A 24,582-nucleotide genomic window follows, 5' to 3' on the forward strand; every position below is an offset into this window, starting at 1 on the left:
ATCCAGACAATGAATACAATATCAACCATAAATATTCATATAATTCAGTTTCAAATCATGAAATACAAGTAAAATGTATGAATTCAATGATTCAAGTTGTATATTAAACATTCAAAAATATAAAGCTCATTATCCTAAAACAAATTCAAAATGATAAAATTCAAATACAATCTGTTGGCACTAAAATCTCTCCATACCATAATCGGCCACTGACTCTAGAAGGTGAACCAATGGGAGGGACGGATTAATAACGAATAACCTTAAATATTTTAAAAAGTAACATTTAAAATGACTCAAGTCTACCTTTATTTAAAATCAGCAAAATATAAAAACAGCACTACAGTTTGAAATACTTTCCCCCTGTACAATTGTTTTTTTTTATACATTCATTAAGGAAAAAAGTAAGTTGGCCACGTGAACAATCAATCATTGACAGGGTTGGGAGATTTAAAGGGGTAGTTCATACCAAAAATCTAAGATGCCTCCCAAAATGATGTAACCAAGTCCCCTATTATATTTTATGCCATCAAAATTCTGATCATTCTGTATGTATTTGGATAAATCAGCAGGCTTTGGTCCCATATTAATGGGAAAGACAGACTGGCAACATATAAACCTCACAGCAATTGGTGCCTTTTTTCCAATTTATTTGAGATTCAGACCTGCAGCTTCTTCCAAATGCACACAAATATGACCTACAAAACAGATGGCATAAAATATGGGCTCTCGACCACATTGGATCAGTTTTCACAAATAATACCGCCGAACAAAAGTCTACGTTGCGGCAAACTATTTCCATTAACATAGGTGGAATGCAGTGCTGGTTTCTCATACGTTCACAGCTGGGAGAACCAGTGCAAAAAACCTTCAACCATCAACAGAGTAATGATTCTGTACAAAACATTGGTTTGAAAATAGCTCTCCTTAGACTTCAAAGTAGTCTGTTGTATAACACCTCAGACATGCTCACTGGATCCCATTCAGGTTCTTCTGGCACAAAATGGCTGCTGTCGTTTAGCACACAGGTGGATGGTCCATGTTTGCGGATCTACTAAAACACAATTAAATCTGTTGTGTTAGTGAGGAAATGTGCTGTATTAACGCAATTCTTTGTTACCATTTACAACCTGCAGGGTTTATGGCAAAAGCCATGTCCTGTTGAAGGACAATCACCATCATCATATTGTTCTATATTTCTGATCAAGGCAGACACTCACATTATTTGGATAAATATTAGCGAGCAGTTAACAGGGTTCAGTCCACGACAGAATATTCTGATTCCCTTTGTCCTAATGGGGAGGCTGAGTCCATTCATCCAGCTGTCGATCGATAGGGTAGAGACGTCGAACACTTGTTGAGCCAATCCTTCGGGAGTAAAATTACCCCGGGAGGATAGATAGTGTATGCATGTTTGTGTGTATGCTAGTCCAGTCGATGTCCTGTAACAGCTGATTGTAGTGTGTGTTAGGCCAGACTGAAGGCCTCTGTGCTGCTCTGTGCTCCTAGATGTCGTCCAGTGCTGGGGAGAAGAGCGCTGCTAGTGCTCCACTCTCACTGGTCTCCAGAATGTCCCTTTTCTCAGGCTTCGGCTTCTTAAAGAGAGACGGAAGATTTCGGATATGTACCTCCTTTTTGAATTGCTGGGCCAGAGCTTTCTGTGGGTAGGAGAGATCAAGAACAATTTAGAATCGGTTTGGATTGAATGGTTGTCTTGTTACATAGGAGTGTGCAGGCCCTATTCAATTCAACTTATTAAAACAAATACTGACAGCACTTGCCAATACAGTGCAACTTACATCCTTTAATTAAAATCTATTTCAAAAGTCACAATGGACACATTTCAGACATTATTTTCAATGAAATAATTGTAGGTCTTTGCTGCAAGTCATTTTACAGAAAAAAACTAAATAGAACCCTCCCCCAGGTGGCAGGTGGTGTTATTACCCCCACAGTGCCAGCAATGAGCTTCTTGAACTGGTCTTTCCTCTTCTTCTCTCCCAGCCTCTGCGCGGAGCTGGGCTCCAGCAACCGCTGGTCGTACTGGTCTAGAGCCTCCAGATTGATGTCGGGGATCTGAGTCATCACGTCTCTTAGCTCCATGTACCGCGGCCGCTGACCCAGGGAGGGAGGAAGAGAGGAAAGGGTTAGTTGTCGAGGAAGGGAGGAGCAGGACAGGAGACAGAAGAGTGAGTGATGTTGGGGATCTGAGTCATCACAGCCCTCAGCTCCATGTACTGTGGCCGCTGACCCAGGAAGGGGAGGAAGGACAAGTTAGGAGGAGGGAGAGAATGTGACACTCACCAGGTTCTCGTACATAAGCAGGGCCAGTTGTGTGAGGGCTGAGTTGCAGATCTCATGCTGCCCATGCATCTGCAGTCCCTTCAGAACACTGGTATAGAACCATGTGACCGCCTCTGGCAAAAGGTTCCCACCTACAACCTGGACACAACAACAGAGTCAGAGAGAGAGGGAGAGGAGGAGAGACAGCCACAGTGAAGAGAGAGAGGGGGAGAGAGCCAGCCACAGTGAAGAGAGAGAGGGGGGAGAGCCACAGAGAAAGAGGAGAGGGGGAGAGACAGGCACAGTGAAGCGAGAGAGGGAGAGAGGAGAGAGGCACAGTGAAGCGAGAGGGGGAGAGAGAGACAGGCACAGTGAAGAGAGAGAGGGAGAGAGAGCCACAGTGAAGAGAGAGGAGGAGAGACAGGTACAGTGAAAGAGAGGGAGCCAGAGTGAAGAGAGATGAGGAGAGACAGGTAGAGTGAAAGAGAGGGAGAGACAGCAGAGTGGAAGGAGGGAGGAATCATCGAATCACAGGAGTGAAGCACAAACACGGTCAGACAGACACTGAGTAAGGAGGGAGCGAGAGGAAAAGGAAGCTTAAATGGATAGGGAGTGCTTAGGATGGAAAGTTGCTGTCAGTCTGTCCTTTGTGTAGCCTACCTGTCGTAGCAGGGTCCAGCACACGATGGAGGCGCTGCGGTGACAGTTACTGGTGTCCTTCCAGGACAGAGAGGTAAACGAGATGGTCAACAAGGTCATATAGATGTCCTGCAGAGGGAGAGAGAAAGAGTCCCATCATACTGCCATGGGTAGATGCTCCGGTGTGTGTGTGTGTGTGTGTGTTGTGCTGACCTCGTGTTTGAGAAAACACTTCCCCAGCTCCGTCAGTTCGCCTGTTGGCTGGGCTGGGGAGGCAGCAACTGCCTGGGACTCAGTGGACATCATCTCCTCCTCTATACACACACACACACACACACACACACACACACACGATAGGACATAAAAAGGAAGGGGAAGAGTGAGAAGGGGGTGGACCTGAGTAATACTTTTCTTCCCTAGAAAACAAGTGAACACTTACCATCCACGTCTTCCTTATTTCCTGCTGGCGCAGGCACTTTTTTCATTATGCAGGCGTGAGCTGATGGGAAAGGATCAATGTTAGGACACATGGCTAGACTGAAATAAACCCCATATCTATCAAATATGGATGCGCAGCAGAGCTAAATTCATAGGTCCAGTTTCTCAGAATTAGATGAATCCTTCTCCTGGACAAAGAATTAATAAAGACATGCTCAATGGAGAAACTAAACTGAAAGTACAGGTCTTCACGGATCCACCTGTAGCCGAATACGCAAGAGGGTCTGGATCAAGAACTCTAAATAATGTCACGGGTCTGATCTGATTGTCAAGTAAATTTTAACTGACTTGACTGCAAGGACACGTACAGATCCGAATGCTGAAGGAGAGAAAGAGAAATTTGATAATTTATGCTGCTGCTCTTGCTTTTCACGAGTGTGGTGCGTGTAGCTTGTTGTTGGCCAATCACAAGTCATCAAAGCGGCAATAGGCTAACAGTCATAGAGCCGCTGTGTGTGGCAAAAGTTAGGAGACATCTAATCAATAGAAGATGGAATTAAAATGAGGGAATTAAAAGTTAAAGGAGAAGGATAGGCTACAATGACCAACAGCCAACCGGTAGGCTGCTACTTAATATTCTGAATGGAGTTATTTACTTGGACCCGTGAAGGCCTCTAATTGAAAGTGCTACTTAATCGCTCCCTGCATCCCAATAATCTGACCTTTATCCCAAAAGTGTGGACTTACTGAGCAGGTCCAGAACCTCTCTGGTGAGCAGCCGAACTAGCTGCTCCTCCAGCATCTCCTGAGTCTCCTCACACGACTCGTCCTCCTCCTCCTCCCCACTACACACAGAGGGAAGGAGATTGTCAACATACCACTAGCACAAGAAAACCTACGCATTCAAAGAGACCACATGCCTTCATAAGAACCCACAGATGGACACATCTTACCTGACAGTACTCCTCTGGTTGATGATCTGCCACCTGAGATTGAGTCTCTGTATAAATAAACACAGAGAGACAACACGTCACATGCTGAGTTGTCCTATTTCTTATTAATGGTGAAAGATTACTAGTGCGCAGGACAATAAGCATGCTCGGAGTGTTTGATCAGCCTCTGATTTCTGTTAGTTTGGTAGTTGTACCACAGGTAACCTTTTGTTGTGAGTACCTGTTTTTTTTGTGTTAAAAAAAAATATATATATATTTTTTACACATGCAAAGAAACTCTCATTTTTGGTATATTACTTCACAGGCACAAGGGGGAAAAGCGTGAGAGTTCAGACCTGTAGCATGTAGGCGAACAGAGGGCCCAGCAGGGGGCAGAGCAGACCGTTGTAGCAGTCCTGAGGACATGACACCACCAGCTGCTTCAGGAACACCCGTTCACACACACATTAAGGAACACAGTTGGACTGAATGGATAGTGTACATGTAAAGTCAATGCTATATCAATGTATTTGATCACTAACAATGACATTATATTCTCTTCTTGTCTTTACAAAATTAATATACACACTGAACAAAAAATATAAACGCAACATGTAAAGTGTTGGTCCCATGTTCAATGCTCTGAAATAAAAGATCCCTGAAATGTTCCATACGCACAAAAAGCTTATTTCTCTCACATTGTGCACAAATTTGTTTACATCCCTGTTAGTGAGCATGTCTCCTTTACCAAGATAATCCATCCACCTGACAGGTGTCATATCAAGAAGCTGATTAAACAGCATGATCATTACACAGGTGCATCTTGTGCTGGGGACAATAATAGGCAACTCTTAAAATGTGCAGTTTTGTCACACAACGCCACTGATGTCTCAACTTTTGAGGGAGCGTGCGATTGGCATGCTGACTACAGGAACGTCTACCAGAGCTGTTGCCAGAGAATTTAATGTTAATTTCTCTACCATGTCGTTTTAGAGAATTTGGCAGTATTTCCAACCAGCCTCACAACCACGTGTAACCACGCCAGCCCAGGACCTCCACATCCAGCTTCTTCACCTGAGGGATCGTCTGAAACCAGCCACCCGGACAGCTGATGAAACTGAGTATTTCTGTCTGTAATAAAGCCCTTTGTGGGGAAAAGCTCATTCTGATTGGCTGGGCCTGGCTCCCCAGTGTGTGGGCCCGACTCCCAAGTGGGTGGGCCTATTCCCCCCCAGGCCCACCCATGGCTGCACCCCTGCTTAGTCATGTGAAATCCCTAAATTAGGGCCTACTGAATTAATATCAATTGATTTCCTTATATGAACTGTAACTCAGCAAAATGTTGAAATTGTTGCACGTTGCGTTCACATGTGATTGGCAGCTTATGGGACAGAAGGATATGGAGCATGGTGCGGAGTCTGTGGTCAGGCACGTTGTCGAGGGAGACAAAGGCAGAACCAACGATCTGTTCAGCCAATCCCTCGATGGTGTAGAAGTCCTGCTGCAATGATAGGCCTGCCTTCCCCAGGGTATGGTAACTAGAGAGAGAACGGGGGGTGCGCAAGCGAGAGGAAGAGGGGGAAATGAGCAAGAGAGCGAGACTGGGTGGTTGTGTGTGTGTGGAGAAAGAGGAAGCAGAAGACTATCCAAAGTGAGGAAGTCACCAGTTGTCGTAGAGGGTACAGAAGAATCCCTGCATGCGCTCTAGATGAGTCTTAAACACTGGAGGGTCATAGATGTCCAGGGCTGGCTGAGGCAGGCCTACAGGTCAAGACACATAATATTCATGGTTGTTTATTATCCTTCAAAGGGGAAATTATAGCCACGGGTTACCAACCTTTGATATAGGGTTTCTAAACCAGTACAGTGCATAACCATTGAATCAGTGTGGTTCCTCTCACCTAGAACCACGTTCTTCTCCACCTCTATCATGTCGTAGGCCTTGGAGAACGTCTCACTCAGACGACACATGTTCTCCGGCAGGAAGAGACTGTTGTGGGTTCTACAGAGAAACATCATCCTCTTTATCATGTTCATCACAAACACTATCATCACCACCACCAACACTATCATCATCACCACCACCAACACTATCATCATCACCACCACCAACACTATCATCATCACCACCACCAACACTATCATCATCACCACCACCAACACTATCATCATCACCACCACCAACACTATCATTATCACCAACACCAACATCACCACCACCATCATCATCATCACCACCAACACTATCATCATCACCACCAACACTATCATCATCACCACCACCATCACAAACACTATCCTCACCACCACCATCACAAACACTATCCTCACCACCACCATCACAAACACTATCCTCACCACCACCATCACAAACACTATCCTCACCACCACCATCACAAACACTATCCTCACCACCACCATCACAAACACTATCCTCACCACCACCATCACAAACACTATCCTCACCACCACCATCACAAACACTATCCTCACCACCACCATCACTATCCTCACCACCACCATCACCACCATCACAAACACTATCATCACCATCACAAACACTATGATCACCACCACAAACACTATCATCACCACCACAAACACTATCACAAACAGCATTATTATCACAAACACTATCACCACAATCACAAACAGCACCATTATCACAAACACTATCACCTCAATCACAAACAGCACCATTATCACAAACACTATCACCACAATCACAAACACTATCACCACAATCACAAACACTATCACAAACAGCACCATTATCACAAACACTATATCCTCATCACCATCATCACAAACACACGGTCTTTCTCTCCAGCACCCACACCCCCTTACCTGATGAGGGCAAGCAGGTTGGGCAGCAGAGCCAGGACCTGGGCGTTGCAGGGGTTTCTGTAGATGGGGGCTCCATTAGGGGTGTAGCCCACTACGAAGCCCCCTGCCTTCGCCTCCTCCAGGTCAGCCGGCCAGCGGGCCCTCTTCACCACCCCCAGGATGGTGTACACACAGAAACTCAACTGGAGGGCAGGGTGGGGGTGAGACAAACAGTGAATAGGAAAGTTAGGAAAGTTACAGTTGACGTTTTGGCAGAACTGGTTGAATTGGCAAGTCTGACATCACATAGAAAGTTTTAGCACTTAGCCATGAAAGCACGCACGTGTGCGCGCGCACACACACACACCTACCCGTGACCTGTTGATGCCCGTTGTGTGTTCTGTGCCTTCAGCCACCAGCTGATCAGCACCAACGAAGTCCAGGAATAGAGCAGGATCCCACAGCACACTGATGCACACAAAGAGAACAACCAGTGTATAATACAGTGCAAGTGGGTGTATACAGTTGAGTGTGTATAGCGTGTGTGTACGCATGTTGTGTGCGGGCGCATGTGTGTGTCTGTGTGCATGCAGTGCATGTAAGCAGTTCAGTGTATACAGCGTGCGTGTGTGTGTACATACCGCCTCATCTCGTCGGAGGTCCAGCGAGCGGCCACAGTGGCCATGAGCTCCTCCAGGAAGTGTTTCTGCTTGTTGTAGTCTTTGAACTGGTTACTGATGAGGACCAGGGCCTCCATAAGAGCACACTTCTCCAGCAGGTTCAACAGAGCCTCGCTGGAGAACAGCTTCTTCACGTGGTTATACATCATGTCAAAACACGGCTGAATGGAGACAGAGAGAGCGAGTGTGAGAGAGAAATGTGAAAAACAGACACACCCAAACATCCCCCCACAGATACACATACACTTGTAAGATGCAATAGATTTGCACACATCCGTACACTGGTTCTAAGAGTCATAGCCAACGGTTTCATCAGTATCTACTTAAAGCAGCTGTTCCTTTCTACTGCACAGCGATGGATGAGCCTTCTCTAGGAGTAGGATGAACTTGACCGCAGACACATACAAGAATGAATTGTGGGTAGTCTCGAGACATCTTGATGATGGAGGAGCAGGCGTGTCTTCTGATGTTCTTCACCGCACGCGTCCGTGGTGCCTGAAAATGACATCCCAGATCAGGTGATGATTGGATGGACTACTACTAAGCCTCGGATACCTATTGCTTCTATACAATCCCAACGGACACATCTGTCATCCCTCCTAAGAATATTTAAGACGGCTCACCTTACTCTCCTCTACCACCTCGAATGTGATGGAGGCAAATAGCTGGGAAGGAAAAGAAGAACAAGTAAAATTTTAAAAAGGTGGACATGATCCACAAAAGGTCAGGAGAGAGAGATTGTAGATCGGTGCACATGCGTTTGAGCACACAGTTATGTGTTCACCTTGTAGAGGACCTGAGGCAGGAAGTGAGGTCGGTGTGTGACGAAGGGGAAGAGGACGGAGACGTTGGTGAGGACACAGGACAGGATGAGAGGGTCTCTGGTGTTGTAGTTCAACACAGCCTGTAGCAGCTCAATGCCCTGGTCTACAGGCAACTTCTACAGCAGGGGCAGAGGGACACTAGAGTCAGGGTTTCTTATACATCATCACTTTCCTTTCATTACATTCATAACACTTGTGTAACACTATTTTAAGGGTCCGTAATAAACCATTTATAGTGTGTGTTCACCATTTATTAATCATTACTCCCACATTTTTACTAATCATCAGTAAAGTACTTTTGCAGCCCCTAAAGTGAGCACTATTTATGCTTTATAAAATGTTTTCAGTGACCAGTGTAATTTCTCAAAAGATGGGCATGCCATTGGTAAACATTCCAGCAGCACCTGGCAAAAGAATAAGCCCACAACACAGGATATTTAAGGAAATTTTAAAAATACATACACAACAAAAATATAATTGCAACATGTAAAGTATTTTGTTGTCATCTAGGGCACCCGCCTGGTAGCGTTCACACTTTGCCCTCTCTACCCCTGTCACCCTCCTTTGCACTCTCTACTATTTTTGCTCTCTCCATTTCTCTGCTGTGGGTAGCCATTCTCATTTGGCAGCTTGTACCTCATCCTCCACGTTCTTAAAGATCTTTCCCACAACACTCTCTGTAAAGAAGGTCATAGCATCCCACTGGACCGCTGACGGAGAAAGGATAGAACACAGCCCCTCAGCCGTCTTAGCTGGAAAGAAAAGGAGGAAGACAGAGAAAGACCGGAAAGAGAGAAAAAAACAAGGCAGGAGGAGTAAAAAGGGGGAAAAAAGAGAGTATAGTTAATCAGGCTGATTAGTTAACAGGCATCAACAGTATCTCTCCACCCATCATTTCCTGTCACTTGGCGCCCTTTCAGAGTGGTTACGAGAATTCATGCATTTCTTGTTAATAGTGAGAACTCATCTCATACAAATAAAGACGCATTTCCTTTTTAAAAACCTCCTCAAACTCCTCCTTCCGCGATATGAGAAACTCTTGATTTGAGCAATCAAATGGACTCCTCCAAGACATTCAATCAGTTTCATACTGGCACATTCACCATCAGCGACCCCCCCCCCCACACACACACACACACACAGAAGATCCCCCTCCCCAGATCGCCACAGTCAAGAAGCAGCACGTACACACAGTGGTTCCGATATCGATGGGCGTACTGATCTGATACTGCAGCCACTCTGCTGCAATCTGGAAGGCCTCCAAGGGGACAATACGACAGGCGTTCCGGACCACCTCCCCCTGCTGCGCTCGGAACGCTGGAACACATCGGAACATGGACACAAGCATCAGGGTCGAGATCAGTAGGAACGAACTGGAGAAAATATTCTTTAATGGCAAGAAAAATGTATTATATTGATATTGTTTAAGTCTAAAGTATTCAAATACAATAGGAGTCACATTGCTTACAGTTGAAGAAGGAGTTGAAGTCTTCATCACTGTCGAAGTCATGACGGGAGTACTCACAGCTGGGACTGTCGTTGCTGGAAGGGAAACCAGTCTAGCAGGAGGAACACAACAATATAGAATAGCAACTCATAGAATTAAAAGAACCTTGCATGTAGAGGCAAAGTATACATAGTGGAAGAGCTAAACCTTTCCGTGTAGTTGTTATTTAGATTTTGGATTTAGGTGTAGTTATTTAGATTTTGGATGTATAATTTGTGTGTTCGTGTGTAGCTCAATTTGTGAGTTGTTTACATGCTCACTTTTTCTAATGAACATTTTGATGCTTTAATGTGCAACTGCACAAAGTCTTGGATGCACATACATTGTAGCCTGTCTCACCTTGACTAGGTTGGTCATGGTGGCTCTAAAGTACTTGATGGTCATCTGGATGATGACAGGATCCTTGGAGAGAATCTCATGTCTGAACAACGTTCCCCATGTGATCTGGGTGGAAGACCTAAGGAACTGGTGGGAAAAGACAAATACTTTAGTTCAGAGTAGAGTAGTTTATCAGAACAGATCAAAAAAATGTAAGAATACTATGTCTCAACGTTCAGTGCTCGAGGACCAGATTTGACAAAGTGGGATATGGAGAAACCGTAGTACTACCTGGCTAGTACTTTATTTTAACACTAGGTAACTCACCTGGCTTGGGTGTGTGGTGAAGGCCAGGAACGCTTCTGTGTACTTGCTAAGGTTTGCTGGTACCTCTACCTCCACATCTGAACCCTGCATTACAAACACATAGCACAAACACAATCAAGACACCCACGTGCACTTTTTCTCTTCTTTTTTTTATGGCTTTTGGCCGATAAAACAAATGAAAAGCAGAAAACTTGCCGGCCAAAATGACCGGGAGAAAGACAAATCTAAAATGGCAAAATAATGTTTTTTATTCATTGATGGAAACAACAGTCAATGTACACTACCATTCAAAAGTTAGGGGTCACTTAGAAATGTCCATGTTTTTGAAAGAAAATCACATTTCTTGTCCATTAAAATAACATCAAATTGATCAGAAATACATTGTAGACATAGTTAATGTTGTAAATGACTATTGTAGCTGGAAAAGGCTGATTCTTTATGGAATATCTACATAGGCGTACAGAGGCCCATTATCAGCAACCATCACTCCTGTGTTCCAATTGCACATTGTGTTAGCTAATCCAAGTTTATCATTTTAAAAGGCTAATTGATCATTAGAAAACCCTTTTGAAATTATGTTAGCACAGCTGTGCTGATTAAAGAAGCAATAAAAATGGCCTTCTTTAGACTAGTTGAGTATCTGCAGCCTCAGCATTTGTTGGTTCGATTACAGGCTCAAAATGGCCAGGACAAAGACCTTTCTTCTGAAACTTGTCAGTATATTCTTGTTCTGAGAAATGAAGGCTATTCCATGTCAGAAATTTGCGAGAAAACACCAGTCTCAACATCAACAGTGAAGAGACGACTCCGGGATGCTGGCCTTCTAAGCAGAGTTCCTCTCTCCAGTGTCTGTGTTCTTTTGCCCATCTTAATCTTTTCTTTTGCCAGTCTTAGATATGGCTTTTTCTTTGCAACTCTGCCTAGAAGGCCAGCATCCCGGAGTCGCCACTTCACTGTTGACGTTGAGACTGGCATTTTCTCGCATGGAATAGCCTTTATTTCTCAGAAAAATAATATATTGACGAGTTTCAGAAGAAAGGTCTTCGTTTCTGGCCATTTTGAGCCTGTAATCGAACCCACAAAAGCTGATGCTCCAGATACTCAACTAGTCTAAAAGACGGCCAGTTTTATTGCTTCTTTATTCGGAACAACAGTTTTCAGCTGTGCTAACATAATTGCAAAACGGCTTTCGCATGATCAATTAGCCTTTTAAAATGATAAACTTGGATAAGCTAACAACTTGTCATTGGAACACAGGAATGATGGTTGCTGATAAATGGGCCTCTTAACAACTATGTAGATATTCCATAAATGTATTTTTATTTTTTTAAATAAGCCTCTTCCAGCTAAAATAGTCATTTACAACATGAACAATGTCTACACTGTATTTCTGATCAATTTGATGTTATTTTAATGGACAATTTTTTTGTGCTTTTCTTTCAAAAACAAGGACATTTCTAGGTGACCCGAAACTTTGGTACGGTAGTGTAAATACATTTGACCATCATGCTTCAGTCTATAGGTTAATTTGCATTATTTAGTGGAATTAAATTGGCCTTTGAGTATTTTAATTAGTCATCATGTACCTTACTTATCCAACAACTATCACACGCACACAGAGCCTATTTTGAGATGTTTTACTCCAGCAGCAACCACCTGAGGTGCTGGAGGAGAAATCCAGGTGCTTTTATAAGCCCATTCATTGTGCAATAATTCTAAATGCAATTGCATGTTAAAAACTGTTTTGGTGCACAATTAAAAAGAGCTACTATTTGTATTTCTCAAGAGGTAATTAAAGCGCGCCTCCTGTTCATCAGTCAAGTGCAGGCAACAGGCTATCAGCGCATCACCCACCACTTTACAATGTGAGTTGGAGGCAGTATGCATTTTGAAAGCATACTTAATTGTTTTATTTCATATCATGAGGCATGTCTTACCTTGCTTCAAAGTAGCCTATAGGCAAAATCCGACCATGGAAACAATTTTATAAAGACTTCATAGGCGGCACGTGAGTTTCAAGTTTGGGGAAGCTTACAATATCTACTGTTCTGCGTGCCAGTTATGATTTCCATAGGTACATTTTGGTGGAACAGTTATTTAAATAATAACGTTTTCTTTTCTCAAAATCAATGTCAGGTGGTTAATCATACAAATCAGAATTAAAATCTGAACTTTAAAAAGTCAACTAATGCGAGATCACCAACCTCTGCCATAGGGACACATTGATATGCTGTTATCCATTGGCGACTAAATAAATGAACTCATGGAACTCATAGACTATAGGACAATGCGGCAGTAGGCCTATAACTTCCATTGTTCTTTAATACCGAGGATTGGTGAATATCGAGGGGGAGATTGGAAAGATTTTTCAAATAGCTTACTGTGAGGAACTATATTTTTAATATATTATCATTAGCAATGAGTGTTAAAAAAAACACTTTCCTACATTTCTGCGCAGCAGGCCAAGTACTTGCGTGCTCAAGCGCGTGCTACCTCAAAGTTATCAGGACAGAGAAACCAAACACATGCTCATTTCTCACATAGAGCACCTCAAACAAAAGACAATGAATAAAATGTAAAAACCTCAAATGATGGTTATGAAATAAACCAAAACTTCTCTCACAAGTGTAGCCGGCTGTGAACTCTGAAAGCAACGCTTCCACGAGAATGAGAAAGGTAAATGACTGTAATTAACAGAAATTAATGTTTAAAAAATGACGGGATTAACGTTACATTTACTAGTGGTGACATATGTCTTGGGGAATTGATCAAAAAAATTGAAATCTAAGGGCAAACAATTCACACAATGAATATGCAAGTATTGGCAGGAGATAGCTGAGCCATTCTGGAGAGAGACTTCGCCACACACCCCTCCCCTTCTTGTCTCAACAGTTTAAATTATACTCAAGACACATTATCTTCACACATATTTTAGATCCTTTTCACTGACAGCCACAACTCAATCAGCCAGACCTATAGCCACACGCGCTGCCCAACCTGCAGGCTTTCCAAATAAGCATAGGCCCATCAGCTTGTGATTTGAAACAATCCACAGCTATTTTTTTTTTAAGAAGCTCGATTCTGCAGTAGTTTATGTGTCGGGGGGCTAGGGTCAGTCTGTTATATCTGGAGTACTATCTTATCCGGTGTCCTGTGTGAATTTAAGTATGCTCTCTCTAATTCTCTCTTTCCTCTTTCTCTCTCTCAGAGGACCTGAGCCCTAGGACCATGCCTCAGGAACTACTTGGCATGATGACTCCTTGCTGTCCCCAGTCCACCTGGCCGTGCTGCTGCTCCAGTTTCAACTGTTCTGCCTGTGGCTATGGAACCCTGACCTGTTCACTGGACGTGCTACCTGTCCAAGACCTGCTGTTTTCAAATCTCTAGAGACAGCAGGAGCGGTAGAGATACTCTTAATGATCGGCTATGAAAAGCCAACTGACATTTACTCCTGAGGTGCTGACTTGTTGCACCCTCGACAACTACTGTGATTATTATTATTTGACCATGCTGGTCATTTATGAACATTTGAATATCTTAGCCATGTTCTGTTATAATCTCCACCCGGCACAGCCAGAAGAGGACTGGCCACCCCTCATAGCCTGGTTCCTCTAGGTTTCTTCCTAGATTTTGGCCTTTCTAGGGAGTTTTTCCCTAGCCACCGTGCTTCTACACCTGCATTGCTTGCTGTTTGGGGTTTTAGGCTGGGTTTCTGTACAGCACTTTGAGATATCAGCTGGTGTAAGAAGGGCTATATAAATAAATTTGATTCTTCTGTGGCTAAGTCATGCTTTCTGGTGAGGTATTTTGTTTCTGTATAGACAGGAGTAATTATATCATTTTGGCAAATGTACTTCGGTATTGGACCCAACGATGTGCCATTTCTCTCCTGTTCTATTGGTTTTCATATCAACATATTAGCAACCCATTCTTGTTATTGCCTCTTTAGATTCCCCCTCTTTCTAAGTTTCTAACAGAGATTTTTATCTCTGTCACATATGGAACCGCTAACAGGTGCACTGTTTATAATGGTGTTTTCCTGCGAATTGCATTTTGGTAAGTGTTTGAAAATGTGTTTCATTGACTGCTTCATTACATGAGTTGCATGTTCTGTTAAGATGAATTACCATAATCTAAACGTGTCATTCTGAGCACCGTGGCTGGACGCCCTAATCCATTATGCACCCAATACATACGGGTACGGTAAATTTCTCAAATGGCAAGAAAATGTATATCTTCCCGGTCAAGTTGTCCGGCAACACATTTTCCTAATGGAAATCCTGAGCCAGACTCACCACTAATGAGCAGAGTTGGCTGCCCAGGGCACACAGGACCTGACATAGCCTCTTCAGGAAGGTGTAGTGTGTCTCCACCACCCCCACCCCCACTGGCCTGGGGGGAAATCAAATCAAACTTGACTTAAAGTGCATTTTTAAGCATCGCAGCACACTTCACTGAAAGAAAAAAAGTACCAAGCCCCATGAACTCAAATGCTAAATGGAATGCTAAATAACAAAGCTGGACAATAACTTTGACGCTGAATAGCAAAATGTGTAGGCTACTCACTGTGTTGGAGAGGATTTGTTGCATATTGCTGCTCCATCTGCAGACCTGTAGCCACAAACCAATGAGAATTAGAAGGCAGAATGAGCTAGTAATGCTGCTGTGTAAACCCAGGCCTTGTGGGTGATGAGGGGAATGTACTCACTGTGCAGCAGAGAGGATGTAGTGCATGGCAACGTCATCAAACAGCACCATGAGTGGTTTCCTGTCCTCCAGCTTCCCCTATGGAGACACACCAAGCATGTTAAGATAACAGTTCTCTGCCCTGTGATGTACCTGACTAATAATACAGTAATTGTAGACCTGCATTATTCATTCCAATGTCTTGAAAAAATATCTGGTCTGGTCCTACAGAGTAGTCTGCAGAAAGGGGGCGTGTCCGAACAGAAAGGGGCATGTCATGTCCTACAAGGCCTGACTGCAGAAAGGGGAGTGTCTAGTGTGTAGTCTATACTAACCTTGCGGCTAATGGCAATGAGCAGGCACTCTGCAGCCTCCAGCTGCAGCTCTGTCTCACTGAGCAACAGACACAGCATTTCCAGCAGGCGACAGTTGTCATTGGTGATGTTTGCCAGGGCAACCCAGTCTATGTAGCCTGCCAGGGTGTTTAGAGTGGCCACGCCTACCCGACAGTGGGCCTTGGCCTGACCAGGGGGAGAGGGGGAGAGAAGAGGAGGGGGGGGAAGAGATGAGAGAGTGAAGGGGGAGGGGGTAACATGCACAAAACAGAAAAGTCTCTAGCTGGGTGTTTTAATGTGAATATAATATGTAAATATAACATTAGAAAGTGGATATAGTACATCAAAACACTTTCCTACCTGCAATTCTTGGCCCGGGATTCTTTTCTGGAAGAGGTACAAAAAGAGAATATCAATAAAAAGAGGTCAAAAACAATTCTGCACTTTTTTTTTTTAACAAGACAGTTATAACCATTTTCTGTTTACCAGTTTGCGGTACTCGTCGACGTGGAGCTGCAGGATGGCGAGCAGGAAGCTAAAGATACTCTCCATGTTCTGGGTGAGGGTCTGCTGGATGTCCCGGCGGCGCTGGGTGGGCAAGGTCCGGAAGGTGATCACGTCCTCCGCCAGTCGCAGCAGTATCAACATCACCAGCTCTGTCTGGGCCTCCTGGGGGGGGAGGAATGCTATGATGTTTTCAGCCCTGAAAGTTGCTCCAGGGGCCTTGGCACCCCGCCAGCATAAAAACCTAGGGGAAACACTGAACTGGAACGTGCCGACTCACCCATACGCTGGTGGATGGATTACAAACCAAATCCTTGCTCCCTTCCATTTTCAATAAGCCCCCACCCTCCACCCCCAGTTTTGTTTCTCTCCAATTGAATGCTTTGATGTTTTCAGCCCTGAAAGTTGCTCTGGGGGCCTTGGCACCGCACCAGCATAAAGACCCAGGGGAAACACTGAACGGGAACGTGCCGACTCACCCCTACACAGGTGAGTGCCTCCATCTCCTTGAGCATGTCAGGCCAGTGCTGAGGCCATTCTCTCTTGATCATCTCCACTATGATCCGCGAGAGAACGTCCTTGATGTGGCTCTCCTCCTCCAGGATAGGATATGTGCCCTGCAGAGGGAGGCAGTGTGCCAGAGTCAGGGAACAGACTAGTGTCAGTATATTCATTAATGTACATCTAACTGATCGCACAACAATGGGGAATTTGTTTGACTTTTTAAAAAGTATATTTGTAATTGGGTCGACAGACCACCAGTAATTCCACTCGTCATCTTATCTGCCACATCATTTTTCTATTTCTCTAGAAAAAGTAAGACACTAACAGGATGTTTATCACCCAAACAGACTCACAGTTGACAATAGCCCCATAGCACAGTTCTTCAGCTGGACTTTCTCTTGCTGTGGCATGTTGTTCCATCTGAACCTATTCTCAACATGAAGAAAAACAAAAAGGTTTTGGGGAACACATGTGTAGGGGGATGTCTTGATATCATTGAGGATAACTATGTCAATTATAGACTGTACAATATACTCAAGAACTCACTTGATGACGTGCTCCAGTATCTGTAGACCAAAGTGCCTCACCACTGCTGTTTGAGTTTTATCTGCCAACTGTAGCCCACATGGGACACAGAAGGAACACTTCTCTTTGAATTCTTCACAAAACTAAAAATAAAAGAGCGACATGGACAAGTTAATAACATGCACTCAATCCGTTAGCTACTGTATATACGTAGCCAGCTAGGCATAGGACAAACTCACTCACATGAATGGATGAATAAAACATGAAAACTGTGAACTTGCAATGATATCCGTCATAGCTATCAATGTCGTTTATGGAGCTTTACAGGGAGAAGTGAATTAGGAGGTAAAGCTTGCCAGTAGCTGGCTAGCAATTTAACAAGAAACTCTCAAAACAATGCATAACTCAGTTGATTCAACGCAATCAATATAACTAGGCTAAATGGTTGACATAACGTTAGCTTATCTTTTATTCAGTTTGAGGGCATCAGCCAGCAGCAATGACTCTAGCTAACTAGCGACGTGCAATGAATGAAATCCGCAGCTGGAAACGGTAACGTTATGATGCTACCTAGCTACGCCCATTGATGATTTCATTTCATAAGGCAAGTCATTTAAGAACAAATTGTTATTTACGGCCTACCCCCGGCCAATTGTGCGCCGCCCTATGGGACTCCCAATCACGGCCGGATGTGATACAGCCTGGATTCGAAACAGGGACTGTAGTGACGCCTCTTTCACTGAGATGCAGTGCCTTAGACCGCTGCGCCACTCGGGAGCCACATGCAATGGACATGCGAACTATAATGTGAAGTTATAGCTATGCATCTATGCACATTTTTAGTCAAGCAATCGCATCACAAATAGGAAAGCGAGCTAGTTAGCTATCTGCCGGCCTTTGGGATACCTTACCAGCTAACATTAGCAAGCTAGCATCTAGCCATCAAGATACCTTTAGGGCCTCCAGGCGATATATTTGGCTAGATTCCGCGTCCATCATCACGTTCACAGCTTTAACAAGCTGATCACACATTTCAGCCACCAGTTCACCCGTCATATTGAGTGTAGCGTCTCCAAAAAAATAGATGAAAGCTAGCGGTACCGCACCATGCAAAACACCTGCAAAATAGGTCAACTGAGCGCGCTTTGAGAATTAGCATGTAGCTAGCAACACAGGCGTAACCATAGGCATCCGCCGTGTTCGAGAGTAGCGAAACTACTTCTTCTTCAATGAGGTTTAACGGCGGTTGGCATCCAATAAATGTTGCATTACCGCCCCCTACTAGACTGGAGTACTCCCTTATACTTCGCTTCAATAAATAAATAAATATTTTAACATCTAACACAAGACTCAGAAAAAAATAATTTTTAAATAATAAAAAATAATACCACCCTACTCAACTAATTAAATCTATTTAGTCCTACCTCAGGCCAAGAACCTGAAAGGATGGGACACCACCAATTAACACACCTTGTAACTCTTCTGATGTCAAGTCTCACACCTAAATAAAATACCTCTCTGCAGCTGCCACCACAACCTCAATTTTTTGCGACTTACGTTCCATCCCTGCAGTACAGTCGATAACCATTGCTATAAATGCTAAAAAATCCAATCTTACTGAAACATATATAACTTGTTGGCCTATCCCTCTGTACTGGTACAGATACACTACTCACACCACTCTTCTCAGGATCCCTCCACCTAGACCCATCTTCCTCTACTTTCTTTGATGCCTCAGCATATGACAACTTATGCACTACTCTAATCCTGGAAACCTCAACCTGCCTTTCTCTCACGGGACATTTCTGATTAACACATACCACTACTTTCTCCAATGCTACACATTCCTTTGTCTCATGCCCTTCTGCACACTTCTCACACCTAGGAACCTCCCTCCAACACACTGCTGACACATGCCCAAAACCTTGACACCTGTAACAATGTAATGTATTCGGCACAAAAGCTTGTACAGGATAACTTATATATCCTAATATCACTTGGTCGGGCAAAGACTCAACATCAAAACTCAAAAGAACAGACAATGACTCTTCTGTTTCACTAATCACGCCACCCTGTCTGCATCGCACCAAACGACGAGCATCACAAACACCGGGAATCTTCCCCTTTAGTTGGTCAACTTTTACATTTACTGCTACCCCAGTACAAAACAAGGCCGCTTCTAGACACCTTGATTGAATCCTCCTTTCCCACTGCTTTCTTCACACTCCTCAATATTACAAATGGATTTCCCAAATTAATCTCGTTGTCCAAAAAATGCAGTCCAATAAGAAATGCATTATTGGACAGGTCCTTGTCTTCTACCTCAACTTTTGCTCGTTTTGTTCACCTTCTGCTACCATTTCTGTCAAGCCGTCTATGCATACAGTTTGACGCATATGTTCGATAAATCCAATGTATTCACCACACAGAACGCACTGCAACTGCCTCTGTATATGCAGTGTTCCATTGGAAAGGAATGTACTTATGGTGTACCAAAGGCAATGACGCTGTTGGTGTGATCGAGGGGTCAAGGCTACTGCCAGAGGAGGCTCAATGCCTTTATGTGTTAGTCGGAACTAGGAAACTCAAACATTTCCGACTTGCTAACTGGTTGTACATTTCAGAGTTTCCTAGCAAGAGCCCAGAGGGTCAAATGTACTGTGTGTGATAAAAATTGAACATGAAAATAATTAATTTCATTCAAAGGATTGTGTCAGCACACAGATTTGGTCAAAGATGCCTTAATTTGGTCTTTTTAAATATGACTTTTGGGCCAGTGTCGATTCTCGCTAGACAAGGCAGCCGATAGTGGGTGCTAAATCTTCTAGGATTAATTGACACTTGTGTCGACCGTGGACTGGCTCACATCCTCCATTCAGGCTGCAAAGGCATCATTTCCCTCCTTAACTAGCTTCAATGGTGTGGCGTCGGAAAGAAACTGGAACAATATGTGCACTGTCTTAATAAAACATTATTTTCCACCACCATTTTAGGATTTTTTTTGACAATTTAGGATGTTGCACACCGCGTTCAGCCAAGTGATGTTATTTAATACATGCAGCTATGTTTTCTCTTTCATTCAGAAGTTTGTATGCAACTGTTTTTGGTCACTTTATTGATGGATAGATTGAAGATGAATTGCTTTAATGACCTATAAAGTCTGCCTGGTCTCATAGACTAGATGTAACATAGTAAGTGAAAAGCTGGGACTTTCAAATTGGTATGATGCTAGCTTTGGTTGGTTACATAATAAGACAGAAGTATACTTAAGGCAAAATCAAAAGAAGGGTGGTTGGTCGGGCGTATAAAGTGAACGTCTAGCAACCTAAAGGTTGTGTGTTCAAATCTCATCATGAACAACTTTATAATTTCAGCAACTTTGCAACTACTTACTACTTTTTAGCTACATTGCACTTAGCATGATAGCTAACCTGCCCCCTAACCCTTAACCCTTCCCCTAAACTTAACCTATCTCCTAACCTTAACCATCACCTTAAACCCGTACCCCTAGCCTAGCCAACGTTAGCCACCTAGCTAATGTTAGCAACAACAAATTGGAATTTGTAACATATCCTACATCACATTTAGGAAATGTGTAATATACTGTGCGTTTTGCAAATTTGTAACATTTGTATAAATTGCAACTCGTAACATATCATACTAAATGGATGATGGACATCCACAAATTACTACATGCCATACAAAAGGTAACATATCATACTAAACGGAGGGTTTCGTATTTACATTCAGAATAATATGAAATGCTCCGAGACCAGTTTGACAAGGTCTACCTACATAATATACAGTATCCGGCCACTGGAGGGCGACATAGGCAAGGAAATTGTATGGATGAAGCAAAGTAGTGTAGGGCTTACCATCATTGGATTCAGTAAATCATGAAAAAATACAAAAAATAACCCAATTTAAAGACAATCTAAATTAAATGCAATTTCCTGGCACAGCAGGTGGGTAATTTTGAGGTGGGTAAGCTATGTTTAATTTCCTATTTCAATCTATCTACCAGTAGCTTATGAATTGAACTCTGAGTGACAGATTTAATATTGAATATTCATCATGTAATTTTCCATGAACATTTTAGATGCTTCAGTAAAAACAAATTTAATAACATGGCATTAGCAAAAGCTTGAAAGGAATGCCTCGTGATCTATACTAAACAGTTCCCCTTTCTCCATCAAACATTGTAGGCCTACTTTGCACGTCGGTGTGGCCTATTTTAATTGTATTTCAAATAATAAAATCCTAAATGTATCCATCTCTGAGAAACCTAAGCGAACCTTTTTCTACAGTAGATGTGGATTTGTCAGTGAGTATTTAGGCCTACAGCACTAAACAGAGTATAAGAAAAAACACCAGTAACAAATTATTCTCTGGGATCATCGATCAGATCCAATGCTGAAAAGGGCGTAGAAAGGAGGGTGAACAACTATTTCTCTGTAACTGTTGTTTGGTTATTTTTGACCCACTTGTGAATCCTGCAGTGGATTCTCGCTGTTCTTCGTTTAATAATGTACAGTATGTTTATGTCTGACTTTGTTCTCTCTTTTCATGCCCACTACAAATGCATAGTTATTATTTGTTAGGTTTTTGCTTTGATCCATGTGTCCTATCAGATGTGTTGGCTGATCTTAGAGGATGTTCTGTTCCCAAGTTAAGGCTTAAACTAGTCTGACTCAATGCCTCCAGATCAAACAGTACAACATGTTCATTGGGGGTGAGTTCATAAGACACCATCTAGACAGACGTGGAGTGAAAATAGCTTGGTTTATAAATTATAATAATTGTTTTCTGTCGTACTTTCGCCCCCTACAGGTGTTGTGCCTTTATGCATTTTTAAAGCAGTTACATTAACCAGACACAGCTCTCTTATGGGGCCATCAAAGTTATACATTCTTATACATTCTGTTACTGTTGGCCAATAAAAGTATTCCAAGGTACGACAAAAATAAACATATTTGGTCATTGATCTATCCAATAAAAAGTTTACTTGAGAGTTCTGTAAATGTCATATAAGCAGAACTGATGTTCATTTCCAGAGGTTGTGATCATAATCGTTTTACATTTTCTGGCGATACTACTGCAATAAGAGTCCAATATATTTTTTGGGCAATGATTAGGGGTATTTCAATGTATATCTCTTACTGGATAAAATGAGAAATTATAGATCTGAGATGAATGTATACTGAACAAAAATATAAATGCAACATACAACAATTTAAAAGATTTGACTGAGTTACAGTTCATAGAAGGAAAGCGGTCAATGGAAATAAATTCATTAGGCCCTAATCTATGGATTTCACATGACTGGGCAGGGGTGCAGCCATGGGTTGGCATAGGCCCACCCACTGGGGAGCCAGTCCCAGCCAATCAGAATGGGTTTTTACCCATAAAGGGCTTTATTAAAGACAGAAATACTCCTCAGCACACCGCCTTCCCTCTTTGACAATCCCGCAGGTGAAGAAGTCGGATGTGGAGTGGGCTGGCGTGGTTACACGTGGCCTGCGGTTGTGAGGTCGGTTGGATGTACTGCCAAATTTTCGAAAACGACATTGGTAGAGAAATTTAAATCCTCTGGAAACAACTCTGGTGGACATTCCTGCAGTCAGCATGCCACTTGTACGCTCCTTCAAAACTTGATACACGTGTGGCATTGTGTTGTGTGACTAAACTGCACATTTTAGAGTGGCCTTTTATTGTCCCCAGCACAAGATGCACCTATTTAATCAGCTTCTTAATATGCCACACCTGTCAGGTGGATGCATTATCTTGACAAAGCATAAAATACTCACTAACAGGGATATAAACAAATTTGTGCACAACATTTGAGAGAAATAAGCTTTTTGTACGTATGGAACATTTCTGGGATCTTTTATTTCAGCTCATGAAACATGAAACCAGCATTTTACATGTTGCGTTTATATTTTTGTTCAGTGTATATTTGATCAAAAGCCATATAAGATGACAATAGTCTTAAAAATACTGCCTTGAAGCATTCATCATATTGGAGAGAGAAAAAAACAATCCTTGCAAATGGATTTTATGCCATAAAAAGAGACATCGGCGTGAAACGATGAATAACAACCCACTGGGAAAAAACTTGTAATTTCAACAAACAAAAAAACTTTTAATCAAATTGATGATTTGTGATACAATGTATGTATCTGTTTGATCAGAAGCAAAGAAGAAATGCTAGACATGAAACAAACTTTCATTTAGAGGATTCCCATTCTGGGCACAGACGTCATTTCAATGTCTAGTTTTGATTTACATTTGTTACTATTGAATTAACGTGGAAAACTGATAGGATTTGAAAAAAGTCATCAACGCGAGGGAATTTCATATTTTTTTCACCCAACTTTTAAGCTGTGATCTTGCAAAATATTTTTGTTGATTTCACGTTGAATTGTCATTCTTACAACTCTACCAAATGTAAATCAAAACTAGACATTGAAATGACGTCTGTGCCCAGAATGAGAATCCTCTAAATGAAAGTTTGTTTCATGTCTAGCATTTCTTCTTTGCTTCTGATCAAAACAGATACATTGTATTACAAAACATAAATTTTGTGAAAAGTTTGCAGCAGAACAACATCAACGAATACAGTTAACAATCAACACAACATTTGCATATTACTTTCAACTTCCAATTACACTGAATACACCAAACATTAGGAAAACGTTTGCCCTCTGAACAGCCTCAATTGGTCGGGGCATGGACTCAACAAGGTGTCAAAAGCATTCCACAGGGATGCTGGGCCATGTTATGTCTTGCCCATTCACCATCTGAATGGCACACATACACAATCCATGTCTCAATTGTTTCCAGGCTTAAAAATATTTCTCTAACCTGTCTCCTCACCTTCATCTACACTGATTGAAGATGATTTAACAAGTGACATCAATAAGATCATAGCTTTCACCTGGATTCACCTGGTCAGTCTATGTCATGGAAATGTTTTGTATACTCAGTGTATATCACCATACACAGAAAATGCTAATATTAATGTATAATGCACATGCTTTCAATCCATTGTAATAGTTGTTCTTAGTAACCTACAATTGAATAGTTTCAAGTTGGGATGTGAACAGAGACTCACAACAGCCCGCAGCCTTCCTTGGCAAGACATAAACAGTAACTCAGGAAGAGATGATGGTTATGATATGGCAGCCCTTAGAGGGATAAAGGTAGGTACGTTATTACACAAACACTATGCTCAGCTCTTCCACAACCTCAGGCCAT

At 42.6% G+C, this 24,582-nt stretch overlaps 1 protein-coding gene across 1 annotated transcript; it reads right to left on the reverse strand.

Moving 5' to 3' along the window:
- Positions 1-277: 277 nt before the first annotated feature.
- On the reverse strand, positions 278-18,554 carry LOC129859848 (exportin-5-like). The gene is made up of 33 exons (XM_055930026.1): positions 18,277-18,554; positions 17,347-17,468; positions 17,154-17,226; positions 16,776-16,913; positions 16,279-16,461; positions 16,153-16,179; positions 15,793-15,978; positions 15,480-15,556; positions 15,338-15,382; positions 15,067-15,163; positions 10,772-10,855; positions 10,466-10,591; positions 10,088-10,178; positions 9,808-9,936; positions 9,256-9,371; positions 8,580-8,735; positions 8,419-8,460; positions 8,201-8,290; positions 7,757-7,956; positions 7,487-7,583; positions 7,137-7,318; positions 6,191-6,291; positions 5,954-6,050; positions 5,691-5,827; positions 4,646-4,743; positions 4,311-4,357; positions 4,105-4,202; positions 3,359-3,418; positions 3,133-3,233; positions 2,941-3,048; positions 2,302-2,439; positions 1,945-2,112; positions 278-1,655 (listed from the first exon to the last, which is right to left on the reverse strand). The coding sequence occupies exons 1-33, from the start codon at positions 18,379-18,381 to the stop codon at positions 1,503-1,505; spliced, it is 3,672 nt and encodes a 1,223-aa protein (XP_055786001.1). The 5' UTR covers positions 18,382-18,554; the 3' UTR covers positions 278-1,502.
- Between the last annotated feature and the right edge of the window lie 6,028 nt (positions 18,555-24,582).

The sequence above is a fragment of the Salvelinus fontinalis genome, chromosome 1 (genome assembly GCF_029448725.1).
Source record: "Salvelinus fontinalis isolate EN_2023a chromosome 1, ASM2944872v1, whole genome shotgun sequence".
Lineage (NCBI taxonomy): Eukaryota > Metazoa > Chordata > Actinopteri > Salmoniformes > Salmonidae > Salvelinus > Salvelinus fontinalis.